General features: G+C 41.7%; 1 protein-coding gene across 5 annotated transcripts in view; it reads left to right on the forward strand.

Annotated features, from left to right (window-relative positions):
• Positions 1-18,872, forward strand: part of IKZF4 (IKAROS family zinc finger 4) — a 40,739-nt gene extending 21,867 nt beyond the window's left edge. Inside the window, exons 3-8 of one of the 5 annotated variants that reach the window (XM_066594050.1) lie at positions 5,456-5,557; positions 7,421-7,681; positions 8,179-8,382; positions 10,081-10,230; positions 13,048-13,179; positions 18,011-18,872. In XM_066594050.1, the coding sequence (XP_066450147.1) occupies positions 5,456-5,557; positions 7,421-7,681; positions 8,179-8,382; positions 10,081-10,230; positions 13,048-13,179; positions 18,011-18,714 (1,553 nt within the window). In that variant the 3' untranslated portion in view covers positions 18,715-18,872. The remainder of the gene's footprint in view (positions 1-5,455; positions 5,558-7,420; positions 7,682-8,178; positions 8,383-10,080; positions 10,231-13,047; positions 13,180-18,010) is intronic. The other 4 variants (XM_066594051.1, XM_066594052.1, XM_066594053.1 and 1 more) reach the window with 4 other exon arrangements.
• Positions 18,873-27,707: the final 8,835 nt, after the last annotated feature.

Genomic DNA, 27,707 nt, shown 5'->3' on the forward strand with positions numbered 1-27,707 from the left:
CTGATCACTTCCAGAGAGCTCGAAATAGAGGATTGAGTCATCAAAGACCACCACTTTCAAAATGCAGGATTTGCTGTGATCAGATGATTGCAATGGGTTCTGCCAGTCACCCTACAGCAACATTTGGTTGATTTAATCGGAGAAGGCGCTGGAATGGAATTGTAGTGGTACTAGGCGGCTATTCGGAAAAATTTGTGTCCTTGTAATAGAAAAGATGACTTGATTGCTTCAGTATGGTGGCTACTGTCATACAGCTGCTTTGTATGAGTTTTATGAAGTCAAGGTTACTTTAGAAGAACCGAGGAATAAAATCTGTATACACATAAAGGAGCATTAGATCCTCCTTAGGCTGCATGTACTGATGTCCCTATGCAGAATGTGCCACCCCTCCCACTCTCCTCACTTAGGACCTAAAGAATGCTCGCGCCAAATTTCATGCTTATACAACATCGGGAATTTACATTACATAGGGATGCACTTTTACAGTTAGCATTGAATAATCAAGTTGTGACCCCTTTACTTTTCCCATTTAGGACCTAAAAAATGGTTGTGCCAAATGTCATGTTTGTACAACACCAGGGAGTTGGAGAATTAGTGGCGAGTCAGTCAGTCAGTGAGGGCTTTCACCATAGATAGATAATGTGTGTATGTATAGTATATTATATAATGTAGTTGAGATGTTTGCAGCATTTTTCTACATTTGCCTAAAAGTAGAATGCTTTCAGAAATAGAAGTGTTAATTGTTTATTTTTGTCCATTCACTTTGCATTTTGTTAATTTACAAAAAAAAAAACTAAATCAAATCCATATTTGATGTGACTGGTCTTTTGCCTTCAAAGCAGCATCAATTCTTCTAGTTACCCTTGTACAAAGTCAGGGGTTTTGTGGGGTTCTAGTCAGGTGTATGATTAACTAATTGACAGGTGATAATCAGCATTTTCATATGTAGGTTAAAACATTAACTGAAATAGAAACAGCTGTGTAGTAGGCGTCAAACTGGGTGAGGAACAGCCAAACTTTTTTACAAAGGTGAGGTCGTGGAAGACAGTTTCATGTCACAGCACATACACCATGTCAAGACTGAGCACGAGACGCCAAGAGAGCCATACTGTATCAGAAAGGTTTCTCCCAGACAAAGATTTCAAAGCAGACTGGGATTTCACGATGCGCTGTTCAAGCACAAAAAAACGGACAACACTGACGACTGTAGACACAGAGGTCGGCCAAGGAAGCTTAGTGCAGCAAATGAAAGACATTATGCTTTCTTCCCTTCGAAAGATGTCCAGCAATGCCATTAGCTCAGAATGGCAGAAACCAGTGGGACCCGGGCGCACCCATCTACTGTTCAGAGAAGTCTGGAGAGAAGTGGTCTTCATGGAAGAATTGTTTTCAACATATAAACAAGGCCAAACAACTTAACTCTGCACAAAAACATAGGAATTGGTATGAAGAAAACTGCCAGCAAGTGCTTTGGACTGATGAACCAAAATTTGATATGTTTGGCTGTAACAGAAGGCAGTTTGTTCCCCAAGGAGAGCGGCACAATAATGATTGTCTGCAGGTGGCAGTGAAGATAGTGGAGAGCAGTACAATAATGAGTGTCTGCAGGCAACAGTGAAGATGGTGGAGAGCGGTACAATAATGAGTGTCTGCAAGCAGCAGTGAAGATGGTGGAGAGTGGTACAATAATGAGTGTCTGCAGGCTGCAGTGAAGATGGTGGAGAGCGGTACAATAATGAGTGTCTGCAGGCTGCAGTGAAGATGGTGGAGAGCGGTACAATAATGAGTGTCTGCAGGCAGCAGTGAAGATGGTGGAGAGCGGTACAATAATGAGTGTCTGCAGGCTGCAGTGAAGATGGTGGAGAGCGGTACAATAATGAGTGTCTGCAGGCAACAGTGAAGATGGTGGCGGCTCTGTTCACGTCTGGGGCTGCATTTCACCAAATGGATTTAAAGGCGTTTTCAGGTTTTATGGATGTAATGTTGGAAGGGGACCTGCACATATTGGACATTTATGGTATATCATTAATCCATGAAGAACAAGTATTTGTGCTTTAGCCTACATTTGGATGGTTTTAGGTTTCACTATCGAAAATTGTAAATGCCTAAGATGAACATAACTGTTAATGATCGTAATACACGAGAAGTTCTGCAGCTTTCTTCTATAGTTTTGGATGAACCTCAGTACTTCACCGGTTTTAAGATCTTTGTTTGCCATCAGTAAGTGAGAACATTCCTGTTTACATTCAGTTGTAATAGAGATCTAGTCCTGTTTTCCAATAAAAAAAAAATGCAAAAAATATATATCAGGCCTTTTTCACATGACGTTTTTCGTCTGTTTATTGTATGCCCCAGGTAGGACTTCCAACATTTATAAATTACACAGCGGTAAAATAGATGCCATTATAGTGTATGGCTGATGGATGTGTCGGCCATAGACTACAATGGTATCTGTTTAATGGATACGCCATGAGCTTTACAGGGTGTTAAATAGATGCCATTATAGCCTATGGGTGACGGATGCCACTGTTGGGCTATTACGGCACCCATTTAACATCCTAAAAAGCTCATGATGTATCCATTTGACTGATATCATAAAGTAGCATATGTTACCCATGGGCAACCATTTTGCAACATATAACACGTGAACAGAACTTAAAGGGGTTGTCCCGCGAAAGCAAGTGGGGTTCAGCACTTCTGTATGGCCATATTAATGCACTTTGTAATGTACATTGTGCATTAATTATGAGCCATACAGAAGTTATTCACTTACCTGTTCCGTTGCTGGCGTCCTCGTCTCCATGGTGCCGTCTAATTTCAGCGTCTAATCGCCCGATTAGACGCGCTTGCGCAGTCCGGTCTTCTCCCTGGTGAATGGGACCGCTCGTGCCGGAGAGCTGGTCCTCGTAGCTCCGCCCCGTCACGTTTGCCGATTCCAGCCAATCAGGAGGCTGGAATCGGCAATGGACCGCACAGAGCCCACGGTGCACCATGGGAGAAGACCCGCGGTGCATCGTGGGTGAAGATCCCGGCGGCCATCTTAGTAAGGTAAGTAAGAAGTCGCCGCAGCGCGGGGATTCGGCTAAGTACTAAACGTTTTTTTTTTAACACCTGCATCGGGTTTGTCTCGCGCCGAACGGGGGGGGCTATTGAATAAAAAAACAAAAACCGTTTCGGCGCGGGACAACCCCTTTAAGGCCGGCTGCACACGGACAGATTTGAATTGCAGAATCTGTGGCGGGCGTCCGCCTACGCGTTCTGCAACAAATGCCGTCTATAACATGCTATGGAAAAGTGCTTTTTCCTGCACACAAGCAGAAATGTATTGTGATTTTCCGCTCGCGGAGGAAAAATCGCAGCATGTTTTACTTTTGGGCAGGCGCCGTACAGGCGACTTACATTGAAGTCAATGGAAGCTGTCCGACGCTCGGCCCTTCTGCTTTTGACATTGTGCAAAAGGTTACATGACCTGCGCCATCGCCTAGTGATGCTGCAGGAAAATCTGTACTGCGCATGTTCGCCGGCTGGACCATCCGCAGTACAGAAGGCTGCCTGCACATGAAAAGCAATGACGGGTACTCAGGGTGACCGGCCAGTCGTGTGCAGCCGGCTTAACCAGCAACCGCACTAATCATATATATATTTTTTTTCTATTCTATTGGCCCCTAATGTATTTATACATAGTTATTTGGTCGCCTCTTAGTTGTCTTTTTTTTCCCTAGGATGTATAATGCCATTTTTGACAGCATCTCCGGGTATTCCAGTCCTCCCATTCCATTAATTAATTTAGTTGCCCTTTTTTGAACCACCTCAAACACTGTAACATCTTTCCTGAGCACCGGTGTCCAGAACTGTACGCAGTATTCCATGTGAGGCCTAACAAGTGCCTTTATATAGTGAAAATAAGGGAGATGGAACAATACCTCTATCTCCCTAATTTGCATATTACTCAGAGGAGCAGGAATGGCCTTTTAAGTCTCCTCACTCAGTCTAGGTGCTCTCCCTGAGGAGAAAAGATAAAGCATTTCTTACTCTTAGGCCTCCCTCACACAGGCGTTTGCAGAACCGCAGCGCAGTGTTTTTCAACACTGCGTTTACTGCACATTCCGCCTGGTGTCAGCGTTGCTGGCATGCATTATGGCAGTGTTTGGGCTGCATTTTCAGTACGGCTGTGAAGTCCCGAGAGCGTCACCGAGGACAGCGACATCACCTGCAAGGTGAGGATTGATTTTTTATTTTTTTTTATTTTCTTTTTCTTTTTACTCAGGCAGTGTAGCTAGGGCGTTTAGCGCTGCCAAAAGCGCAATACCAAGTTGTGCTGAATCCGCTGCCTATTCATTTCAATGGGCGATGCAGGGCTAAAAACGGGCAAAAATAGAACATGGGACGCTGTCAAAGTGCAGCTATGAAGACGCTTCCTTTTTCAGCCTTGTGAAAACAGACTCATTAAAATGAATGGGAGCATTGTATAGCGTTTAGCGCCGTGCTGAAAAAGCATCACTAATCGCTGTACGAAAACGCCTGTGTGAGTAAGGCCTTATAGAGTGAAAGAAAAAATGTTCTCGTCCCTCACCCTTATACCTTTTTTAATTCCTCCTCAAGTCTTGATTTGCTTTTGCAGCAGCTGACTGGCATTGACTTTATTTTCTCTTTTTTTTTTATTTTCATTTTTATCCTTTTTAAAACAATAATTTGTCTAAAACCACCTTAAAGGGGTTGTCCCGCGGCAGCAAGTGGGTCTATACACTTCTGTATGGCCATAATAATGCACTTTGTAATGTACATTGTGCATTAATTATGAGCCATACAGAAGTTATAAAAAGTTTTTCACTTACCTGCTCCGTTGCTGGCGTCCTCGTCTCCATGGTTGCCGTCTAATTTTCGCCGTCTAATGGCCAAATTAGACGCGCTTGCGCAGTCCGGGTCTTATCTTCTCAATGGGGCTCCGTGTAGCTCCGCCCCGTCACGTGCCGATTCCAGCCAATCAGGAGGCTGGAATCGGCAATGGACCGCACAGAAGAGCTGCGGTCCACGGAGGAAGAAGATCCCGGCGGCCATCTTCAACCGGTAAGTAAGAAGTCACCGGAGCGCGGGGATTCAGGTAAGCGCTGTGCTGTTTTGTTTTTTTTAAGTCCCTGCATCGGGGTTGTCTCGCGCCGAACGGGGGGGGGGGGTTGAAAAAAAAAAAAAACCAGTTTCGCCGCGGGACAACGCCTTTAAGGCTGACTGTCCACGGGCGTTGGGATATCCCGCGGCGGATCTCTGGGAGCAACGCTATGGAAAGCGTGCACAGCGTTCCCCGCGGCGATAATCCGGCTGCGGGAAACGCAATGCAAAAACGCCTGTGGACAGGCCGCCTAAGACTGACTCTTTAGTGCACAGTGTTTGTTTTAAGTAACTGGTGCTCTGCCAGGCTACACTCCACCCATTGCCTATATGTTCCTTAACTCTACAGCTGGAGACTCTTCTCTGGAAAAGGATTTCTCTGAAGCACTGATTGGACCTACTGTGAGCACACCAAACAGCAGACACTCATCCCCAAGCCGTTCCCTTAGTGGTAAGTATATTGTTGCAGAAGGTCTCCTAGCTAAAAGTCAGGCGTTGAAGCAAGAAGATCCTCTCCTATTCACTGCCAAAATGTTTGCCAGGCTCTGGCACTTGGAGGCTGCAGCAGACAGGGAAATGAAATCCTATCCCTCAGGTAACCGCTTACAAGTTGCTGAACTACATAGAATCCCATAAACTGGCACTGCAGCTTTTATTGACATGTATTAATATTAAAATATATATATATTCCAGTGGAGATATTGAAAATGGGATAATTGAATGGATGAATGCTTTTATTATGCAACACCTTATGCCGAGACCGGTTCTTCACTGGACGATTTATTACACTGCAAATATTGTACATGTAGAAAAGTTTTAGCAGCTCTCCATGTATTTTATAGATCATTCTCCATTCCGTACAGTGGAAATGACGAGATCCAAGACTCCTACACTGCTCACTATTGTTTCTTTGTGGTCACTCTACTGAGCAGAGCTGCACAATCTTCTGCCCGGGGGCTATGTGTGGCTTGCAATGTTGCAATGCTATTCTGTGTAGCCCCCCCTCCCCATCTTGACTCGAAAGTCTGTGGTTTCCATATTGAAGAGGAGTGGTATACGCTCAGGAGCAGGAGAGGGAAAGTACTAATGGTGCACTGTTAGCCATCTCTGGGTCCCCTATATGTCAGAAGAATGGGGTCTCTTGACCCCTGCTATACACTCCATATGGGAGTTAAAGTTGTTTATCCAGACATGCACCTCTCCACTGTAGTTCATAGTTGTTACCACAGCACCCATCATTTTCAATGGATATAGGTGTAAGGTCTTCTCTCTCGAGCGCGGTTTTGGGAGAAGTGGACCTCCATTGTCTTGATGGGTGGGAGTCCTGGAACTAAATCCAGATATTGATAACATATACTTTTGATATGCCATTAATGTCTCATAGGGCAATACCCCTTTATGTTTTATTGCAGGGAGTGCTTCAGTGTGGCCCTAGAACTAGTAAAGGTTGTGCAGCTGTGCCGTAGGGTCTGATACTTTGAAGACCCTGCACAGAGCGATGGCTTCTCTCCAAGTACAGTAATTGTATCGATGGATAGATGCAACAAACGGGGCAATGTTTTTATTTTTCTTTTCTCTTAGTCCCAAGTAGATTCCTGATGTGGCTTGTTAGAAAGTCAGGCTTTGCCTTCTAGCTACTTTCCAATAGGTGGCAGTATAGAGTCATTGGCACAACAAATTTCCTAGAGGCGTTTTGCATGAATTAGAAGTCTCCTTATGCCTACTTGGCTTTCTCCATAAGTAAAAACAGTACATGTCCCAAGCCTTGATTTAGACTGTAATGAAACTCAGAATAAACATCTGGTATAGCTGGTTCTCTTCCAGTTTAGACTACATTCAGATTGAGTCTTAAAACCCCATTCGGAAGTTCTATCTGGACAGTGGTTTTGGCCACCCAGATGGAACTCCGGATGGGATCATATGCTGCGATTGGTAAAGCAAAGCACCTTTGGTCTGTATTTTAGCAGGTCCTGTATAGTTGAGCAGGTCCTATATAGGTTCAGTTCCTAAATTTTTGGCTGGACAGAATAATATGGTTGACTCTGCTTTTCTGTCCGGCTAGTCGCCTGGTGTGAGATGTAGTAGGACACACGATTTGGCTAAATGATTTTATTACACTACCTAATTCCAAAGTGCAGCAATCAATGCTGCTAGCCAGCTGTCCACTGGCCCCTTACTGTACTCGAGAGGAGCCGACTTCATTCTTCGTTCATTCCTTTTCATTCTCCGCTGCTGGCTCTTTTATTTGTTGTAATATCTATGTCATTTAATTTCTGATGTTTTTTTTTTTTTGTTTTTTTTTTGCCTTTTATAGCAAACTCTATAAAGGTAGAAATGTACAGCGATGATGAATCTGGGCGTCTTCTCAACCATGAAGACCGGCTAAGTGAGAAAGAAGATGGGGTCATGCCTGATGACTCGCTGGTCGAGCCACTTGGGTACTGTGATGGTCCTGGGCAAGATCCCCATTCTCCAGGAGGCATCCGCTTACCCAATGGCAAGCTGAAGTGTGACATTTGTGGGATGGTGTGCATTGGTCCTAATGTGCTGATGGTGCATAAAAGAAGCCACACGGGTGAGCCTGATTACATGGAACGATATAGCTGGCCAGTTGGTTAGTTTTTCCTCGTATGTACTCAATCATAATATTTGATTGAAATCATGCTAGTGCTGACATTTTAGATAAATGACCTGGGGAGCAGTAAAAGGAAATGTGGTCTGTATTTACGCATAGCGTACAGATTGCTATAGAGAAGCCATGTCTTGAGAGGGGTCAGTCGGTTTAGAATTAGTGATTTGCAGAGTATATAGTATAAAGTTTTATATTTTTGGAGAGTACTAGCTAGCATACCAAAAAAACTGATTTTAAGGTTAAAACAAGCCATGGTGTCACCCAGCATAGACCTATTTCACCCAGGTGTCAGTACTCCATTGTTCTATCTTCTTTGCAGCAGTCTATACTCTGCTTTGCAATGTAGGCAGGTTGTCTAGAGCAGTAGAAGTAGGCAAAGACTGGTGGGCCTTAGCTCCATGTGTCAATAAGATACTAACCAGCTTGCTGTTGTGTTGCAGCACTCAGCGGGGACTTTATGTTTGATGCTGTTTCAGGTGAACGGCCATTTCACTGTAACCAGTGTGGTGCCTCCTTTACCCAGAAGGGGAACCTTTTGCGTCACATCAAACTGCACTCGGGTGAGAAGCCTTTCAAGTGTCCCTTCTGTAACTACGCTTGCCGCCGGCGGGATGCATTAACAGGTCACCTGCGCACACACGCTGGTGAGTGTGCCTGAAGTATTGTCCACACCATCCTAACTTTTTTTTTTTTTTCTTGACACTGCACTATCACAGTTCTAGTATACAGTGGTATTCACATTGCATGCTGGTGTGTATATATATAAAGCAGTCTGCTAACTTTTTAGGTGTAGACACAATGAGGGGGATTTATCAAGTGAATTTAGTTACAAAAATTTTTTTTTCTTTTTCAAGTTGCAAAGTATGAAGCATAACTATTTGGGGTATAATTTGCAACTTTTCACTCCACTCATCACTTTCGAAAAGTGGGCAGGCTTAGCTGAAGTGGGCGGGGTGAACACATTTATTACGTTTTAAGACTGAAAATGATTCAAAAAGACACTTTTTCATTGCCAGGGTAGATTTTCATTCTCTGGCTTAAAAGGGGTTTCCGGGCTTTTACTATTGATGTCTTGTCCGCAGGATAGGTCATCAGTAGTTGATGAGCGAAGATGTGCCGCTGGGGATCCCCGGCGATTTAACTAATCCTCCGGGCCACGGACAATGCGGTAGGGCTGGATGCCGTCATCAGGGATGGAGCTAGTAGTCTTAATAGGCAGCTTCACTCCCATTGAAATCAATGGGAGCAAAGCCGCCTATTAGGGCTCCTTCCCATTGGCGATTGCGTTTTTTGTTTTTTTTCCCCCCCCCACGAGAAAATTGCTATTTTGCGATGATTTTTCTTGCAAAAACATCACTGTCGCTTGCGATTTTCAGCGATACACTTTTGGCTCTGCATTGGGGTCGAAGCCAGAATTGTAATAGGTGGCTTCACTCCCATTGATTTCGGTGAGTGAAGCTACCTAATAGACTTCCCGCTTTGACCCCGGTGACTACACTGATAATGGGCTAGGCGATCAGCTGTTTGCTGGGAATCCCGAGCGGAGGATCCACACTGATCAACTATTGATGACTTATCCTCAGTGGTAAAAACCCCATGAAAACCCCCTTTAAGGACTCCTCTTTATAAATGTAGCCTGTTGCACTCCAGCACACCTCAGTTTAAGACTAACCTATAAAAACCATCCTTAATAAATCCCTCCATTTTTTGTTTATATTGTTGCTGTTGTATGTTCTCATTTTTTTACCTAATAGTTTTGTGTCTTTTATGTTGCCTTATTCATAGTAGTGGTACAGCACCGTGAATCCTCTGTATACTAGGAATTGACTCTGGTTCTTCTTTTGGGATATTCCTGATTAGAAATGCATGCCAATAGGAATCTTGTCTTATCTTTCACATTATGATGGGTTTTTTTTTGTTTTTTTTTGTTTTGACAGCTGTTATATTTTTCACTGTATGTTATATAAAAGACACAACACTACACGAGTTTCTGCAGGGGGTACATGCTTCAAGACATTCTTACACAGCTAATTGATCTACATGAATCTCCTATTACTGGGATATGTTTCTATTAATTGTCATTTAATTCATTTTCAGTGAAGATTTCTCCTGTAGTGTTTATCCAGATAATTGTGCATTGTGGGTGTCCTAATTTTTTTCTATAGTTTTAGTATTTTTAGTTGATTGACTTTAACCTCATAAGCTGAATGCAAAACCAACTCCGATTTTTTTTTTTCTAAATGAACGTTTTCTTCAATTTTACTCTGCCCACTTTCTATATTAAGCTTGTAGGACACATGTCTCCTGTTTTATGGGCAGGCTCTATTTTTCATTTTTTCCAGTCTCCTCCCCCACAGTCGGCAAGCCTTACAAGTGCAACTACTGCGGCCGCAGCTACAAGCAGCAGAACACACTGGAGGAACACAAGGAGCGCTGCCACAACTACTTACAGAGCCTTGGCAGTGAAGGCCAGCATCTGTCTGCCCATTCAGGTGAATGAGACCTTTTATATAAATGTGCGGTTTTGAAATTTTCACTTTTTTTAAAATTCTGATAATTTAACCCTTTCCAACAGGGTATTTTTACCATCTATTGCCAGCCATTCCGCTGTCAAAGCCTCTCTGGCGCACACACACTGGCTTTAGGCAGCAGATGGCACCGTTGTATAACAGCAAAAAGAGAAAGCCTTTTAGGAAACCCTGAATCCATAATTAGATTGGAAAGGGTTAAAAGGGTTTTCCAGAACTTTATATTGACGGCCTATTTTGATTATACGCTGTCAATAACGAATTGGTGGGGGTGGTCCAACTCTTGGTACCAACATTATTTAGCGTCCCCTTCATTGTTGACCAAGCGCAGCACTGTACATTGGGTAGCAGCACAGTCCCATTCACTTAAGTGGCACTAAGATAAAGTACTAGGCAGAGTTGCTACAAATTGTACAGAGCTGTACCTGGTAAACAATGAAGAGGCCAGAGCGCAGGGACCCCTTCAATTGCCAATATTAGTGAGGGTCAGAACCCCGTGATCTGATATGATATTGATAGACTATCCTAAGGATAGGCTATCAATTTTACAGTTCTGGAAAAATGCCTTTTGTGGCCTAATATTTCTTTAAAGTGGCTACAAAGAAGTCTTTCGGTCCTGCCGAAATGTTTAGTTTGGAATGCTTTATCCAGCAATCAGAAATAGTGAATGGATCTCGCACTCCTACTTGGTATAGGCCCTGTGACCAAGTGTCTCCCTGACCGCTCAAGATGGCTTAACTCAATCACACTCTTGACAAGACAGGTATAACTTTTAAAAATGTAATCAAAGTCCCAAAATCTTGGTTTGGCCTAGTCCGATTCACAGATGCCCTCCTAATAGGAGTCCCAAATGAAATCTGCTTCCCTACTTATGGAGCCTTTTTCTTCATAACCGAGTGGAATAAGAATACAAAGTTCAAGTGAGTTGATCGAAAATTATTTACCTTGGGTTTGGGCTGCACAGTGACTTCAATTACATAACTACATCAACTAGAGAAGTACATTGAGTCATACAATCCTTCTTAATGCAGCTTTAGTATATAAATGCATCATCACCTGTGATCTTTTTAGCACTTCTAGCACAGAGTTTAGTTTTGAGAGAAGAAGAAAGAAGTTGCATGACTGGAGAAAATATCCAGTTAATACTGGTCTTAGGGCAGATCTTAACTCAGATTTTCTATAATGTAAAACTTGCATTCCATGTGAGTGTTTTTTTGGTTATAGTAGAAAAAAATAATACACAAATTGAAATATGACAAGTCTGTTTGTTCTCAGCCAACTATTCCAATATTGAGTATGCATACAGATCTCCCCTCTGCTTCATAAGGCTGGTCTCTTCACATTTAGCCTTCTATCCTCTCCATTTCCTTTCTGCTGAAATACCGACCAGGACACACAGTTATTGTGCCACTGTACACGCTTGCCACTTTGAATTACTCCAGGAAAATCTCTGGGGGTTTCTGCGCTGACATGGTAATAATAAACCTGCCGTTTAAAGGGGTGTTGAACTGTCAATTGCCTTTTTCTCACGATTGCCAATCAATTATTGATGACCTGAGATCTGCTACTCAAGATTTTCACCGATCAGCTGTTCCTCAAGTGGATAGAGGCAGAATCAGACAGCTCTGTCAACATCACAGTGGTCATGGTAGGTATTGCATTGAATTCAGTGGCTGCTATGTCTGCATGAGCAACCCCGTCTGCTGCAGTATTGACAAGGCTGTCTGCTTCCGGCTCTGCCTGCACCGACGGCTGGCCAGGCAAATGGCTGATCAGGAATCCTGAGTGGCAGACCCCTGGCAGTCACCTATTGATGATCTACCCTGAAGATACATCAATCAACAGTTAAGTCCTGGAAAACCCCTTTTAAAAACTGTTTCATTTTTGTTGGTATCGGAGCACTAAAGTAAAATTACAAAGCAAATAAAACATTTCTCAAAGAAATGTTAATATAACCCAATTTGTATGGTAATGTTCCTGGTCAGTAATTCCATTGGAGACACCAGCGAAGTCATGGTGATCGGTTTCTGTAGTCAACAAGACTACATATAGTCTTTCATATATGACAAAAAGATTTGACAAGGCTCCTCTTGATTCTAGGCTTTATAAGACACAAGTAGATGTGTATTTACTTACTTGAATACATACGAAAACTTTTTTAAAAACTAGCTCAAAACTGCATCACAAGTGGGCAGACTCTCACATAGAGGGAGTTGTGCTTGGACAGATAAATCTTGACTATTTAGCTTTGACGCACGAACTCAATAGTACTGACAAAAAGTGAAAAAATAGTCTTCAGATACAAGAAAATAAGAGGTAGAGTTGGGATGTGTCCGAAATGGCTACAGGCAGCAGGAGTAGACTGACAGCCTACATCCTGTCAGTTGGCTACTGACAGGCATTTCATTAACAGAATGCAGGCTGCTATAAAGAGACTGTTCTGCTGGCAATGCATGCAGGGAAATTGTAGAAAAACGCACCTTTCAAATTATCATCGTTTCTGCTGCAAAAAGAACCATTGCAACCCTTACAAAGTAGAAGATTGCTAGTGAAGTACTGTAATGGAGTCCTAAAGCTGCAGTCTGGAGCTTTACGCCCGTACTTCTTCTGCAAAGTAATTTGCAACTCGTAGCGCTATGCTATGACTGACGTAATATCGCTTGCGTGTCCCAGGAGTTATAGAAATCGTTGCCTGTACTGAGGCAATTGATTACCTATATTGATAAAGCATGCTAGATAGCACCAACCATTGGCCCTATCTCTTCTCTCCTTTCCCTTCAGGTGAGGAGATACGAGACCTGGATCTGGGACCAGATGCCCTGATGCACCACTCCTCTGACCCGCCGTCTTTTATGGATCGGCTGGCGAGCAACCTCACAAAGCGCAAGCGCACCACACCTCAGAAATTCGCTGGTAAGAGCACATTTAAATGTGCCAATAGGTGGCACTGTGGAGGTTTTATTCCATCTCCCTTGTGTGCAGGAGAGGATGCTGACTCAGTATTGCCACCTAGTGGCAAGTTCTTTAGATAGCGATAACATTTTCATCTCCTGGTTTTCTGCTGTAGACTCTGAGAAGCACATTAGTATTGTGGTATAACTACTAGGAGAGCTGTGACTTTTCCAAAACTTTATTTTGAAGACCATAAAATCTTATATTAGGCAAGAGGAAAGAAGTTATCACATGGCATGTTGTGTTTTGGTCTTTTTCCCCCATAAATATGACAGATATGCACGACCCAGTCACCCATGTGAAAATTATATATCCGGTGTGTTTCTTTAATAATGACAGATTATTCCCACAGTCACGTTTCCCTCACCACTGTGTCTATTTGATATGATTTTTTCTTCCTTAGAGGTTTTAGCCTAAATGTTCTTTCATAAATTCCTGTTTTTTTTGCTTACAGTTTCTTAGTTGGTCAATGACTTTAGCTAATATTTCAAACTTTTATTTAGGTGCCGCAGTCACTAGCTAATATCTACCGATGTGTTAGTGCTCTCAGCCAGTCAGCATTAAATGGAGCTCTTCCAAGTGATGCAAGTTGGCTCTGATTTCCTATGTCTGAATACATTTGCAAGAAAAAGTGAACTCTTTGGAATTGCCTTGATGTTTGCATTTATTAATATTAAAATGTGGTCTGTTTTCATCTAATATGGGAGATTTTAACTATCCAGGCATTTGTTGGGAAACTCTCACAGGTAAAAGTAATGGATCCAATGATTCTTATCCGCTCTTGCTGACAACCTTATCTTCCAAAAGGTCGAAGAGAAAACAAGGAGATCTGCTATCTTGGACCTAATTCTTACCAACAGGGAGGGAATGGTTGAGGAAGTAAGGGTGGCTGGGACCTTAGGAGGCAGTGATCATGCTATCCTTGAATTTTGGATGAAAAGGGGAGGAAAATCTGAGAAAACTCGGACATCAAGGTTGGATTTCAGAAAGGCAGATTTTAATGATCTCAGAAAGAGGATAGGAAGGATCCAATGGCTGGATGTTCTTTAGGACAGAAATGTCCAAGAAGGTTGGGAAATATTGCATAATGAGATTCTCAAAGCACAATCGTTAACAATCCCTAAAAGAAGGAAGAATTTAAAGAGACCAGGATGGATGAAAACAGAACTTGCACACACGTTAAAAAAGAAGAAAAATCTGTTTATCTAATGGAAAGAGGGGGGAATATCCAAAGAATATAATACGGTCTGCAGAAACTGTAGGGCAAGTGTCAGAAAAGCTAATAATGAATTGAGGATTGAAACAGAGGCCAAAAGCAATAAAAAAGGATTTGGGGGGTATGTCAAAAGCAAAAGAAAAGTCAAAGATGCTATTAGGTGCTTACTAGATTAAAATGGTGAATTAGTTAAGAATGATGTTGAGAAGGCTGAACTTTTAAATTCCTATTATGTATCTGTTTTCTCTCAGAAAGTAGATGGAACATCAGCCGATCTTCCCTGTGCTATTGGGGGAATAAAAGAATGCAGGCTATCTATAAGCTAGGATACTAAAGGAAGCAGCGGAGGTAATTGCTGAGCCACTCGCCATAGTCTTTAAAAATTCCTGGAGAACATGAGACGTCCCAGAAGATTGGAAAGGGCAAATATTGTCCCTATCTTCAAAAAAGGGGAGAAGGTGGATCCAGGTAACTACAGGCCTGTGAGCTTAACTTCTATACCAGGAAAGATCTTTGAACAAATTATTAAACAGCATGTATGCAAGTACTTGGATAAAAACTGAGTAATTAGCCAGAGTCAGCATGGATTTGTAATAAACAAGTAATGCCAGACAAATCTAATTTCCGTCTATGACAGAATCACCGACTGGTTTGATAAGAGAAATGTGGTACATAAAGTATATCTTGCCTTTAGTAAAGCATTTGACAAAGTATCTTATACCATACTTATTGCAAAAATGACCAAGTATGGGATCTACAAGGCAACTGTTAGGTGGATTTACAACTGGCTGAGCGATCATAATCAAAGAGGGGTCATAAATGGCTGCACATCCAAGTGGAAGAATGTATCAAATGGGGGTACTACAAGGCTCTGTCCTAGGCCCAGTGGTGTTCAACATTTTTATAAATGATCTGGAGGAGGGAATCAATGGGAAACTGATCAAATTTGCTGATGACACAAAGCTAGGAGGGATAGCTAACACTAGGGAAGAGAGAGAGAGTATTCAAAAAGAGAAAGAAAAGCTTGAACAGTGGGCGGCAACTAACTGAGCAGTATTTAACAAGGAGAAATGTAAAGTCCTACATCTGGGCAAGAAAAATGAAAAAAAGCACATACAGAATGGGAGGAATTGGGCTAAGCAGCAGAACATGTGAAAAAGACTTGGGTATACTAATAGATCATAGACTGAACATGAGTCAATAATGTGATGCAGCAGCCAAAAAGGCAAACACAATTCTGAGATGTATTAAGAGAAGCATAGAGTCTAGGTCATGTGAGGTAATTATCCCCCTCTAGTCTTAATCAGACCTCATCTGGAATAATGTATCCAGTTTTGGGCACCCCACTTTCAAAAAGACATCGACAAACCTGGAGCAAGTTTAGAGAAGAGTTACCAAGATGGTGAACGGTCTGCAAATCATATCCTATGAAGAACTGTTAAAGGATCTGGGAATGTTTAGCTTGCAAAAAAGAAGGCTGAAAAGGAGATTTAATAGCTTTCTACAAATATCTGAAGGGCTGTCACAGTGCAGAGGGATCAGCCCTATTCTCATTTGTACAAGGAAAGACTAGAAGCAATGGGATGAAACTGAAAGGGAGGAGACACAAATTAGATATTCAAAAAAACTTTCTGACAGTGAGGGTGATCAGTGAGTGAAACAGGTTACCACAGGAGATGGCAAGTTCTCCTTCAATGGAATTGTTCAAACAAAGGCTGGACATATCTGTCTGAGATGATTTAGTGAATCCTGCACTGAGCAGGGGGTTGGATCCGATGACCCTAGAGGTCCCTTCCTACTCTACCGTTCTACGATTCTATGATTAGAGAGAAATACAATCTTAAGGTTTTAACATACAAACAGTTATATTGTTTATATCTTTTATTGAGCACATCTCTACAGTGCGGGGAGGAAAAGTTAGTGAATATCTGTGTTACTTACCCCTCCGAGTAAATTGGCAAAAGGTGTTTCAATTTTAGGAGATAACATTGGAAGTGTTGGTTTCATGGGTGCTTTGCCTATTAAATAAAGACACTAAAAGCTTGGTTACTGACAGATCTGTTCCTAAGAAAAATTGGCTAGTGTGAGTGCCACGATTCAAATCAGAAGACGTTATAAAGACGAATGAAGCTGGATAAAAAGCTGTTCAACCATCACTCAAGACCTGGGTGTACATCAGTTCATGGTTAGATAAATGATTTACTAAGGGAGAAAATTAAGGACTGTTGGCTCTCTCCCCAGTAGTTAAGATCACTCCAAGATCACAACAGGCAATCCTGAAAGAGGTGAGAAAGAACCCAAAGATAACCGCTAAAGACAAATAGAAGAAACTGTTCCTATGAACATCTCCATGAACAGACAAAAATGGGATTTTTTTTTTTTAGCATAAATGCACAACCCTTAATCTGGAGGAAAAAGAACACATCACACCAATTCTAAAACCTCATCCCAACTGTGAAGCTTAGTATGTTGGACATTTGTCTCCCTTCAGCCTATCTAGTTCAGCCTGTTTCCATCCCCCCCCTTGTTGATCCAGGGGAAGGCAAAAAAAAAACCGCCAATGAGGCAGAAGCCAATTTAGCCCATTTGAGGAAGAAAATTCCTTCCCGACTCCATAATGGCAGTCAGAATAATCCCTGGATCAACTTTTTGAAAGTTCCTATCTCATTTCAAAACTCGGATCAACAACCCCATCTTGGTGGAGGGAGCGTTGTATTTTGTGGCTGCTCTGCGCTCAGAGCCTGGACGTCTTGCCAACCTTTTACAGAAGAATGATAGGGTAGCAGGTTATCACCTTAGACTGAAGAGACATTGGATGATGTAACAAGACAATAACCTAAAGCACACTAATTTATATTAACTAAAGAATGGTCGAAAACAAAGATTTGTGCTTTGGAATGATCTTGACTATAATCCTATTGAAGCGTTGTAGCATGACCTGAAGAGGGCTGTGCACGCAAGGCATCACAGAAATATTGTTGAACTGAAACACACATGCAGGAAGAAATGGTCTGAAGTTCCTCTTTCACAAGTCTTAATTGCAGCTACGGGAAATGTTTGTTGAAGATGATTCCTGCTCAAGGGGAATCTATAGGGCATTAAATTCAAGGGTTCACTTAGATTTTGTCCCCGCACTGTGTTTTTTTTGCCTAATAATATACTCAATAAAACTTGAACAATACAATAGTTTATTAGTTTAGGTAGATTGTCATTGAATATATATAATATGTAATTGTAACATGGGTAACAATTAGAACACATTTGTATTAGTAATCAATTCAGAAATCCAAGAAATTCCAATGGATTCACTTTTTTTTGCAACTGTACCAACATGCAGTACAAGGCAAAGTTGCTTTAAAGCTGAAAGTATAAGTCGCTACTTTAGTGCACCAGAGTTTTAAATCCTACTCCACATTTGATGGTGAACAATAAAGTAACTGTTACATTTGTTGTGACTCCTTACATTATCGAACCAGTTTATACTTTGTTGCCATTGCTTTCAAGGCTTTTTTTTTAGCGTAGTGTGATATAGAAATGAGACCATATCTTATCCTCTGTATTTTCTTGTCTTTTCAGGGGAGAAGCAGATGCGGCTTAGCCTTGCTGATCTTCCATATGACATGAACTCTAGCTTTGAGAAAGACCTAGAGATGGTTCCTCACCACCCTCTTGATCCATCATATGGAAATCCATTAGCTTTTGTTGGAGGTCCAATGCGCTTGCCACCTACAAACTGCATTTCAGAAATAACCCCAGTCATTAGCTCAGTGTACACCCAACTCCAGCCTATGTCAGGAAGGCCAGACATGCCAGGAAACCGTGAAGCAGCAGAGGGCCACGAAGACTTACCAGATGGGACCCAGATTCATTACAGAGTACGGACTGAGCATGGAGCTTCTCCTACGAATGGCTGTCAGGACTCAAACACAGACTCTGAAAGCAACCATGAAGAGAGAGGCTCTCAAGCCACCAGTAGCCGGCAAAGCCCGGCTTATGCCAAAGAGGACCATAGGCCACCTGAATCAGGTGCAGTAAATCCTTCCCGCTCTGGGCCTGGCACTGCCAAGGAAACCCTGCGGGTACTGGGAGAGGATGGTGAGCAAGTGAAGGTATTCAAGTGTGAGCACTGCCGTGTACTCTTCCTAGACCATGTAATGTTCACTATCCACATGGGATGCCATGGCTTCAGAGACCCTTTTGAGTGCAATATATGTGGCTATCACAGTCAGGACCGGTACGAGTTCTCATCCCATATTGTGAGAGGAGAGCACAAAGTTTAACAGAGGGGTAGGGGGAACTGAACTTGAACTCCCTCCCCCTCTCCAAAAAATAAAAGGCCCAGAGACGCAGTCAGACCGTGTGGCTGATGGATGTTTACCATCAGATTTTTCAAGGTTCAACTCCTTTTACAAGGTTTTTTCGATGTTTTTTTTTTTTTTTTTGTGATGAGACTGGGTGGAACATGGAAAATTGTAAGCACTTTTTAAATGTTTTTTTGTTTGTTTTTTTTTCTTTCATAATTTAATTTAGCACTACTGTAATTTGTTACAGGAGATGAAAAAAAAATTCTTCTCCTGAGACCTACAAATGCAAATATAGTGCTGGATGTGTCACTGTGTGAAGCTTTAAAGGGGTTTTCTGGGCACAAAATGGAAATTGTGAAAATGCTGAAATCTGGGAGGTACAGCTAAGTAGCAGCAACTTGTAACTTTTTCTCTGCCACTCCCGACCCTCTTCTTCGTCCCGTGCAGCCGCTGATCTGCCGCTGTGTTTACATGCATCACTTCCGCAGTAAACACAGCAACAGACTTACCTTCAGCTTCCAGCATGCATTGAGCTTGTTTACTGGCCAGCATTGTAGCTCCGCCCACATCTCACAAGTCCTACAACTTACTAGCACCAACCTTCCTCATTCAGAGACAGACCAGACCTTCCATCACTCTGAACTGCATATGAGCAATACAGCGCAGTGCTTCTGCTCCGCTCCTCCCATCATGCACTGCTCACAGGAAGTTGAAGGCTATGGACAGGAGAGGAAGTAGCAAATGCAGACAAGACCTCAGAGGAAGTGGAGATATTTTTCAGGTGGAGGGTCACAAGACAGATAGAAAATGAAGAAAGCTAGACTGGAGCAGTGAACCGATTACAAAATTACTTTAATATGATGATGTACATTAGATTTTAAAATGTTAGTCTGTGCCCAGAATACCCCTTTAAATGTGCAAGAGGAAGGAGTCGTTACAGTTGTTCATAGTGAAAAAGTAGCAAGGCACTACTGGAGCTTTTATCCATTGGGGAACACAAATAGCGGTTCGGCAGATGCACTTAAAGCGCCTTGTTGCCTTTTGGGGGGTACACTTGGCATTGCCAGTGATCAGCACGCACAGAAATTGGTGGCATAGTGTAACCAGCCAACATCTGCTTTCCCCCACTTGTGAGTGAACTAAAATCTTGGTAGCTGTTACAGGTTATTGAGAGTTGTACTTAAGGTCGCCTTTTTATTTATTTTTTTTTTTTTCAAGCTCTTGGTATTTCTTTCTCACAGTATGGTCTTCTAATTTCAGAACCTGGTAAACTTTGAACGGCTTTGTAGACACAATGCTTGTCATGTTAATGGGCAAGTGTAGCACCTTAATAAGACTGTTTGGTAATTGCAATCAATAGAACTCGCCCTGAAGCCTCACTATAGAATGAAGCCCTCTTCTACATTTTCTTTTCTTTTTTTCGGTCCTTTGCACTGACTGACTATTTAAAACTTTTGATTTAGAACACATGGAAAGAAAAATATGCTACCAAGTGTAAGTTGTCCGCTCCTTTCCATTTGAGTTGTACCCAAGTCTTATTGTTAATCTACCTGTTTTATTTTCTTTGGTGTATTTATTTTTTTTCCTTTATCTTGCTAGTCTTGGCTGCAGTAATCTGTCTAGCAGAGCAAAGTTTTTAACTTTGTTTTATTATGACCCCCTATTGTATTCGTGTGGTTTTATTTTCTTGAGCGCCATGTTTGTAGGTAATTTTGTTGTATATCGAACTAATTGTCATGCACTTTCCTTTCCTACATTATGAACCAGTTTTGTTCTGCACATTATTACTCGCATATGTGTATTAATTTAATAACTTAAAATAGTGAGTCACTTTAAGAAACTAGAAGCCCATGGGAAAAAGAATGTACTTCTTGACCCCCCAAATATTTTAGATTTATTGTCCTATTGGTGCATAAACGCAAGCTGCCTGTGTCTGATGGGAAGGCCTTATCCATCCAGCTCTAGTATAGTTTCATATGGGACTTGTATATTAAGTGCCAAGAACTGAATTGAATCTTGCCAGGATAAAGCAGAGTAATCTGTTCCCAAGCAAAACCATGAAGAAAAGTTTCCCTGCTTTGACCTGACGACGTATAATAATTCATTTCACTAAATACACTGCTCCCACACAGAACTGTATTACGGCAGCTCGATGGGGAAGTAGTTAGTGTCTATATAGATGGTGCTTATAATGAAACTTCGTAATCACTTTTTGGAGCACTGATATGAAATGAGTACAAGACCTGTACATAATAGGACCTCAAAACCCTCCACTCCCAAAGAGCAAGTAACAAAATGAAGGGTTAACCCTTAGTGTGCAAAAAAACGTATGCACTCGCATATGTGTATTTAGCAAGGGGAAAAATTGTGTTTTGTAAGGCCTTCATTAAAGGGAATCTGTCGGGTCCCCTAAGGTACTCAGGTAGCGGGCAGCAGAGTAAGTGACGGGCACACTGAATTTAGCAGTTTGTCACTTATCTCTTTTTAGTAGTTTTGCAAATCCTACTTTTGAAACTTTGCAAGGCTGGACTACATAGGAGTCCAGTGAAGCTCATGCATATTCATGTGTGCATGCTTCTCCTCCCTTCAGTTGCTGATTGGCAGGTCCTTCCATGCTAGTGTATCTACAGAAGGACCTTCCAGTCAGCATCTAGCGGGAGGATGAAGGCAAGAAAAGCATGCATATGTGACTATACATCGACTTCAGTGTACTCTTCTCCAGTCCGGCCCTGCAAAGTTTCAAAAGTAAGATGTGCGAAACTACTAAACGGATCGGTAAAAGTTACAATCTGTGTCTACCGATTAGTAGACCTGACTGGTTCTCTTTAAAGCATGTTTTAAGGAATTGTTGAGGCAGAAATTCCGTAATGAAAATTTACTCATTTTGCTCATATCTTATGGGGCTTTTGTATGTTTGTGTTTTTTTTTTTTTTCCTTTTTAAGTCAGTATTTACCCTGCAGAATCATCACCCGACAGACTGATTTCCAATAAATGGACGCCTGCATTCTGCAAACCATTCTCAAGTGCTGAGACTTTCAAACTTCTCATAGCCCTACATGTATTTCTTGAGATGCTTTACTTGGTTAAAGGAATTTATTTAGGCTTTTTTTTTTCCCCTTCATTTTGCATTAATGGCTGCAAAGGCGGAATTTCTCTTTAATCTCCTTATGGCCCATTCTGCCTGGAAGTGGTTAATGCGTCTTGACTTGACTGTACACCCTCTTCAGCTCCATGGATCAGGCTATGCTTATGGTGTGCCATTGGCAATGGGATTTGCTGCATAAGTGTCTGTTTGCTTGTGTGACAAAATGTGCAAAACAATTGTGGAAATACATGACCCAGGCGGCTGGATTCCAGAATTTTCAATTTGTGTATTTTATGAAGTATACCCTACTGTTACAGTTTAATTTATGAACATATCGTACAAGTGCCTTCTGCACTCTGGCAATCTAGTTGGAGGAACCTAGCACTGGCCAGTTCTAAAAGCTGGGGTTTCTGCAGTTCTGATACCTCCTGTATGAGGAGACTTGCTGAAACAAGACGAAACAGTATTTGGTTATGTGGTGGGAATTGTTTTTTTTTTTTTATCCTCTTCAAGTTCTAAACTTTTTGCCCTTTGAGCCGCCCTTCATTTGAGGAACGCTGATCATTGTAACCGTTCTTTATTAGCTATGAGTCTGTTTCTGTTCCGTTGTATTTGAGTGTACGTTTGTTTCTACATAACATGTATTTTAATTATGTGATTTTTTTTCTTTTGTGTGATGCAGTAGTATCTCAAGCCTGGTGCCTGCAGAAGAAATAAAAGTGAAGCCCTTAGATTAAAGTTGCACTAAAATTTTTGAGAAATGCCTGCTTATATTTTTTGTTTATTCCCCGACACTTTCTACCCTCGTGGCAGATTTACTTTGCATTTTCCGCAGCAGAGAAAATCCTGCACCAAAATCCACACCGTAATCCTCACCATGTGCTGCGAATCCACAGCAGAATTTACACCTTCAATTGAAAGCGTGAAATCTACTGCAAATCTTTGGCAAAATCTAAAATGCTGTGGATTTTTTTTTTTCCGCTGCAGGAAATCCACAGTAAATCCGCCATGTGTGAATATCCTCTAAGAGCAGCTTCACACAGGCTGCAAGAATTCTGCAGCACTTACAGTACAACCCTGATGGAGATTTCAAAAATCGCCTTTAGATGGAGCGGAAATATTTAGAATCCACAGCGTTTTTCAAATAAAATGCTGTGGATTCTACATCCACAGCATGCCTATTTAATACTGTGGATTTCAACCATTGAAATGTACCGGTTAAAACCGACAGCTGATACACTCCAAATAATTGGCAAAAGCTGCAATGTTGATTTACGGTGTATTTGCTGTGGGTTTTCGGCTACAGAGAGCCCACAGCACATGCTTCCTGTGTGAAGGTACCCTGATCGTTTCCCTGTACGGCACTCCAGTGTCATTAATTGTGAGGGTAGCTTGTTTTTAATCTGTCAGTAATTGAGCTTGCCATCTCGTATGTGTGTCCTGATAGCATGGGCATCCTATCTGACATGTTTTATACATTGACACAGAATTAGAAGTAAAAATGTTATGAAAAAAATCAAAAATTTGCTTCTTTGTTTTTGTATATTTTTGGTTTTACCCCAAAGAAATCTATTTATATGTCGCAGATTTTTTTTTTTTGCAGATAGTGTTGCAGATCTGCAGCAGGTTTCAACCCTTTCAATTTAAATTCAATGAAAGCTGCTGCAGATCTGCATGGAAATCCTAAACAAAATCTGTAGCAAATCAATAGGTGTAAACGCACCTTAGAATGATCTCCTGTAGCATTTGTCATTAAGGTCTGTATGGCAGCCATGGCTCGGCCCAGCAGAAAGGTTTCTAAAAAAGCATTATATGGTTTGTCCTCCCATTGTCTTTCACATCACCTTCTTATGTCTTAAGTAATGTAACCTGTATTTTATGCTTTATGCTCTGTTTTCTAATCTCCAGCAGCAAAGTGATCTCTATGGTGCAAACAACAAATTCCTCCCAAGGATTAAATCTATTCCTCTCATTGGGTTTATTCCCAGACTTAAAACCAAAGGCTGTTTTTTAAATTTTTTAATAAACCAAGCAACACAGAACACCTCCTGGAATAATCCTTTTTATCTTCTCTTCTGTAGTTATGATGCGAAATGACATTTCGGTTAGTTTTTAGAATCGAGCTTCGTGCATGAAATGTACAACTATATCATATGGGGAAGGCTTCACTGACTAAATGGAATTGCATTGCACTTCAACTTTTAAATTAGTTTTCATTGCAGAAAAAAACAAAACCCCACCGGCAGTCTGAACCCCACTAATCAGGGGGGGGGGAACAAATGTTAAAGGGTATCTGTCAGCTATGTTGAGCCATACGAGCTAAGCTTATAGGCTGAAAGTAGCTGACTTGCTGAGTCTGGGGATGTAAGTTTTATACTTACTTTCCTTACTGTTCCCTCGGCGTTGGCGCTCCAAGCCTCCCCTTCGAAAAGGAGGACTACTTAGCGTGCCGCTCAATGCATTCATCGTTGGGTTTCGGCGCTGACAACAGGAGAATGGAGGGGAAAGTATAAAACTTACATCCTGAGATTAGCTTATATAACTCTAAGTAGTTGACCATCTCTTTAAACTTAGCATAACCCTTTTAATTAATTACAGATTGGTGTTCGCTGTGGTGCATTTACTACAGATTTTATGTGTAGATCCCACCCCGAAAATCGGCAGCAAAATACAGTGCAACGTATGTCAACGGGGCTGTGCTGCAGATCATAACTTTTGAAAGGGGTTTTACCACCAAAAAGCGTTTTACTCTATTCACAGGATGATTTCCAGTAGTCCTGAGAACTGCCCCTGTGAATGGAGTGAAAGTGCTACACTTCTATCATAGCCTTTCCCATTGAAGTCAATTAGGCAGTGGTTGTGCATACGTTCTACTTTTCCATACATGGTGGTTATTTGTGGGCACAGATCTTGGCATCATGGGATGGGGAGGGGTTCTAGAATTCTGAATTCCAAAAATTGGACATATACACCCTATATTGTGGGTAGGGAATAAAATGTATTTGTTGGTAAAACCCCCTTTAATGCAGGCTCTCTCCTGAAGCTAAGAAAGCAGCTGAATTCTGAATTGAGCTTTAAACATGAATGTAGACAAAACATAAGTAAAGCAAAGGATTTAGCAAGTCCCTAAACTTTTTTTGTAGCCGTTTCAAGAGTTGGAAATTGTAAGGTAGATTATTTTAAAGTGGAGTTTCCCTTTAATTAAGTTACATTTGGTTCTCTATTGTTTGCACTTATATTTTACTCATATAATGATTTTTTTGTCAATAAAGTTAAACTTCAGTGACTTTTCTACTTTTATATAAAATGCCTACTGTTGCTAGTGCATTACGCACAACAGCTTGGCTATTATCCATAACTGCCAGATAGCTCAAAATTTTGGAGAGTGGAAAGCTCAGCTGCTTTGAGTAGATCAGTGCGTTGGCTCTCTTTCCTTTCAGATTTCCAGTTAGGGCCCATTCACATTGGTGTATTTCCCGCCCGTGTGCTGTCTATTTCACAGATGACACACGGACCCAAGATAGTCAATTGGACTAATCACACGAACGCTTTTCCAGGTAAAAAAATAAATAGCTGCATGTCCTATTTTGGTCCATATCACAGACGAGAGTCGGACATGCAACAGCAACTCCTCCTGCAGCTTGGGCAGTACACAGATGTGCATCCGTGTCCTGTCTGATACAAGCTGTGCTTGAAATTCTTAAAGGGGTTGTCCCGCGAAACAAAGTGGGGTTATACACTTCTGTATGGCCATATTAATGCACTTTGTAATGTACATTGTGCATTAATTATGAGCCATACAGAAGTTATTCACTTACCTGTTCCGTTGCTAGCGTCCCCGTCTCCATGGTGCCGTCTAATTTTCAGCGTCTAATCGCCCGATTAGACGCGCTTGCGCAGTCCGGTCTTCTCTGTGTTGAATGGGGCTGCTCGTGCTGGAGAGCTGCTCCTCGTAGCTCCTCCCCGTCACGTGTGCCGATTCCAGCCAATCAGGAGGCTGGAATCGGCAATGGACCGCACAGAAGACCTGCGGTCCACCGAGGGTGAAGATCCCGGCGGCCATCTTCGCAAGGTAGGTAAGAAGTCACCGGAGCGCGGGGATTCGGGTAAGTACTATCCGTTTTGTTTTTTTTCAACACATGCATCGGGTTTGTCCCGCGCCGAACGGGGGGGCTATTGAAAAAAAAAACCGTTTTGGCGCGGGACAACCCCTTTAAGCGCAGCTTGCACATAGCTCTTTGAATGTGGCCTTAAGGTCATAACAGGTGATTAGACACTACTATATTAATCAGCAGTGAGGTGCTAAAGATGCACAAATGCCTTCAATGGTTGCCAACCACCCGTGAAAACAAAGGATCGGTCATATTGAAATTCAACATGCCCAATCCTTCTTTCCCCTGATGTCTGCCATTGGAGGACAGTTGGAACACCCCCACCCTCATAAGGTAGTTGACCAAATCTGCTGAAACCGGGTGGATCCTGATGACTATTCTAATGTCTATGGACACCTCAAGAGAGAACAGTTTTTTACAGACTACCAAAGAAAAGCAAAACATGGGACGCTCCATTGTCAACCGTTATAAAGTACATGCGGTGCTGAAACTTGTTTTCCATGAATTTCACCAAAACATATTATAATTGTTTGGGTGAAATTTAGCCATGGACAATCAAATTAGCAAACTGCTGGCACTGTCCTCATCTGGAAAGGAGTCGGCCAGGTATTGAAATTTTCAGCCGATAATTAGGTGAAAGATCGTTCTTTGAGAGAATGTTTCAAGAAAGATCTTTCGGGCGTCGTCTGCTGTCATTGAACATGTACGGCCAATTTGAACAATATGGACTAAAGTGTGTATGGCTGCTTCTGTGAAATAGTAGTTCACCAAACAATCATTTGTTCCAGTATCACCCTAGTTCTATCTAATGCATATGGCTGCCCTTAAAGGGGTTGTCCCCCACTTCAAGCTGTTTTGCTGCAGGAAGCAGATAGCTCCATACATTGCACAGTGGACCGGGATGGTACTGCAGGCTGAGTCCTATTAAAGTGTACGGAGCTGTCTGCTTCCTGCAGCTAAATGGCTTAAAGTGGGACATTTCTCCAGTATTTATTTTAGTTCCTGTTAGTAGTGACCAGGAACATAGTTTTCGTTGTGGTAAAGCAGGTCCACCTCCCCGCCAGTAATCTGCAGCACTGCTCATCATCTTTATTACCATTTGGAAGATTAATTTCTATGTGAAATTACACACTTTATTTATTTATTTTTTTCAGTAGCCCTACATCTTCAATTTCTAGTCTTCCATCCTATAACCGGGTCCAGTCAAGACATCAACCAACAGCGCTTCTCAGTGGAATTACCATTTGTAGAGCTAGTATCCTATCCCAAATAACATGCGGTTTATGGTCAGTTGAAGCTCTAAAATGATCTGGGCGGTAATCGATCTTTTGACACACATTTCCTATATAGTGGATCGGGCGCCTTCCCCAACACCTTTAAAACAAAACAGAGGTATATAAAATGTGGTTTAGTGTAAAAGGGCTTTTTAAGTGACAACTGCTAGAGAATTTACACTGCTGAGCTCACAATCATCGCTGGCCACATATAGCTTTTCTTTTAAAACTAGCAGAATAACATTTTCTGAATTCTCCTTTCTTTGTTCCAATCATTTTCGCAGGAAGTGCAATATTTCCCGTTTTAATTCTTATTCCAACCACCGCTTTTGATTTTCGTTTTTCTTCCCTTTTTGTTTTGTGAAGCTAAAACTTGCATTTAAAGAAAAAGTTGCTGCAAAGCATTTTTTTGTATCTGTAATATAGTGTAAGTAAACATTTGTGTAATGGAGATACTGTATGTTTTGTATTGTTCTGGCTGAAGATCTGTTATAAAT

The sequence above is a fragment of the Eleutherodactylus coqui genome, chromosome 1 (genome assembly GCF_035609145.1).
Source record: "Eleutherodactylus coqui strain aEleCoq1 chromosome 1, aEleCoq1.hap1, whole genome shotgun sequence".
NCBI lineage: Eukaryota > Metazoa > Chordata > Amphibia > Anura > Eleutherodactylidae > Eleutherodactylus > Eleutherodactylus coqui.